General features: G+C 40.9%; 1 protein-coding gene across 1 annotated transcript; it reads right to left on the minus strand.

The window, feature by feature from the left end:
- Positions 1 to 700: 700 nt before the first annotated feature.
- Positions 701 to 2083, minus strand: LOC111692657 (protein NEDD1-like). Its single transcript, XM_023456733.1, has one exon. It carries the CDS (start codon positions 2081 to 2083, stop codon positions 701 to 703), a length of 1383 nt encoding a protein of 460 aa, XP_023312501.1.
- Between the last annotated feature and the right edge of the window lie 445 nt (positions 2084 to 2528).

Consider the following 2528-nt stretch of genomic DNA (forward strand, 5'->3'; position numbering starts at 1 on the left):
CCTTAAGTATGCTCTTCCTGTGCTGATTGATTGCCTTAATTGCTCAGTTATTTTTGAAGAAGAGCAAGAACTCGATGAGATTTAAAAATTAATTATTTTGTAATAAATTTGTTTTTTAAAAAATAAAACATATTTTCAATAAAACCTCTTTAGCCATTTATAATTTTCATTTTTCGAACCTCTATATTACAAATATGAGCGAGTTTTATTTAAAATCGAAAATTGTTAAATAAATTGTTTAAAATAATCGGCCATATTAGATCAGCCATTCTGTATTTTCATTTTCCGACTTCATATTCTTGTTCAGCGATATCCCCTATATTGTCAATTTGAAAGAATTCGATTTAAAATTAATTGAATTATTTTAAATGTTCTTGAAAAAATTATTTATTACTGTTTAAACAATTAAAAAACAATTAGCGTACAAAAATAAGTTTATAACTTTTTTCTAATACTTATCTCCAAGTAATTTCAAAAGGTTTTAGGAAAATCCATGCTTCCCATAATTATTTCGAAATAATGCGCAAGTTTTAAGCTATCTTGACTCCGCTATAGATGCGATTTCAAGTACTAGTACTTACAGCAATTACATTATTTATTATTTATTCAAATAATTTTCCATTTACAAACATTATGAGACCAGTAACAGAAAAATAGCAAGATATCTAACTGAGAATTTAGTTTACAGTCAACAATCTACCTACATGCAATCCGCGACACTGCTGAAGTGTTCCGGCTGAGTCAACTCTTCTTGACTAGTCTTTTCCGCACTGGCCGTCCCAGAGGTCGCACCAGAGAACCTCAAATAGTCGACGAAGCTGTTCCAACTCTGCGAAATCTTCTCCTCCAATCCGATAAATTGCTTGCTAGTGTTTATCCTTAAACCGTAGAAAGTCTGCAGCAATTTTTCCTCGAAATCCTTAACCGTACTCTTGACTCTATCTTCTAAAGCTTTGGCCAGCTCCTCCAGCTCCACATTGTCAGGTTTCCTCGCAGGAGAGAACACTTCCACGGCAGAGGCACCGACGCACTCCTCCTCGCATTCGTCGGGCACGCTTACCAGTTTGGGACTGTCGAAGACGCTGGAATCGGTGAAGATGCTGAAATCGCCAGAAGCGGAGAAGTTGTCTTCGTAGCACTTGGTGTACTTCTTCTGGTACGCGTGCGTAGGCACTATCAGAGCTTCGTTGACGTTTGGGAAGGCTATCTTCTTGATGCCGCCGCTGATGTAAGCCACGTGGGTGCGCAGAGGACTCTTCATGTTCCTCTGGTCGTAGCTGCGCAGTTGTCCCGACATGGTGCTCACTGCCATCTCCATAGACCCTGGTAGGTAGGCCAGGCTTGAAAGGGGACAGTCTAGCTCGTAACGAGCGGTGCAATCGCAAGTCCTTAGGTCGTAAGTGATGAAGTTACCGTCTATCCCTACAGTGGATAAGATCGTTTCGAAGAAAGTGACGTCGGTTATCCTATTCTCGTGGTTCTTGCTGGACAAGATGATGTCGGTCGCCTCAGTATCCCACAGGCATAGCACCCCTTCCTTGCTGGCACCCGCTAGCAAGTTGGGCGTGAATTTACTGTAAGCCATCGTCGACAGCGTTGGACTATTCGGCACCACGAAGCTGGAGTTGAGCTTAAACTTCGAGTCGTACAAAAATATCTGCCCGTTGAGGCAACCAGCGGCTATACACTGGTCGTCAGAGGAAAACTCCAGGTTCTGGATGTTGCCAGGCAACTTCTTGAACTCCTGCGGCAGTTTCTGCTTGCTTTTCAGATTGAACAAGTACACGCTTCCGTTTTCCGTGCCGAGAGCGAGGAGGTTGGGATTGGTGTTGGAAAACGTAGCTACAGAAGCGTTGTTGGTGTGGATGCAGTCGAACGGTTCTATGTACTGTTCCGGTTTGGAAGGGGGGCATATGATCACCGGGCTACCTTTGCTCTTCACCACAAGGAGTTTCTTGCCGTTGCAAGACCAGGATATGGTCTTGATTGCCATGCAGTCCACTGGAGTCTCGTATACGCCTGTGTAGCAGATGTTGGGCCATCTGTAGAACTTCACGTCTTTTGCACACGCTGCTAGGGTCATGATGGTTGTTTACGAAGAAATTTTTTCAACAAAAACTGTCTGGAATTGTGGTTTTATTTCACTGTCACTGCTCGTACGTCAAAATGACAAGCAGTTGTTCGCTTGACGTTTTCATTGGTCATACGGATGGAATCTATTTATCTGGTAATAAATTTGATGTTCATACACAGATTTATGTATTTTCAAAGTAAATAAGCGCGCGTAAACAATTTTTCTTTCAGAAAAATGTTTTTTATCCGTCGGTGAGTAATAAATAAGGGAAACAGAAATCCTACACCAATAAATTTTACCTTGAAATACCTTACACAAGCTCATAATTTCAGTTATTCGGGCAAATATGTGATATTTGTTTACGAAGCATGGGAAACATATTAACGAACATGATATTAAATGGAAATAACAACGTAACATAACTCTTACCAAGTGGAATGAAAGGTAGTCCTTA

This window comes from Anoplophora glabripennis, unplaced genomic scaffold (assembly GCF_000390285.2).
Source record: "Anoplophora glabripennis isolate ALB-LARVAE unplaced genomic scaffold, Agla_2.0 scaffold2459, whole genome shotgun sequence".
Lineage (NCBI taxonomy): Eukaryota > Metazoa > Arthropoda > Insecta > Coleoptera > Cerambycidae > Anoplophora > Anoplophora glabripennis.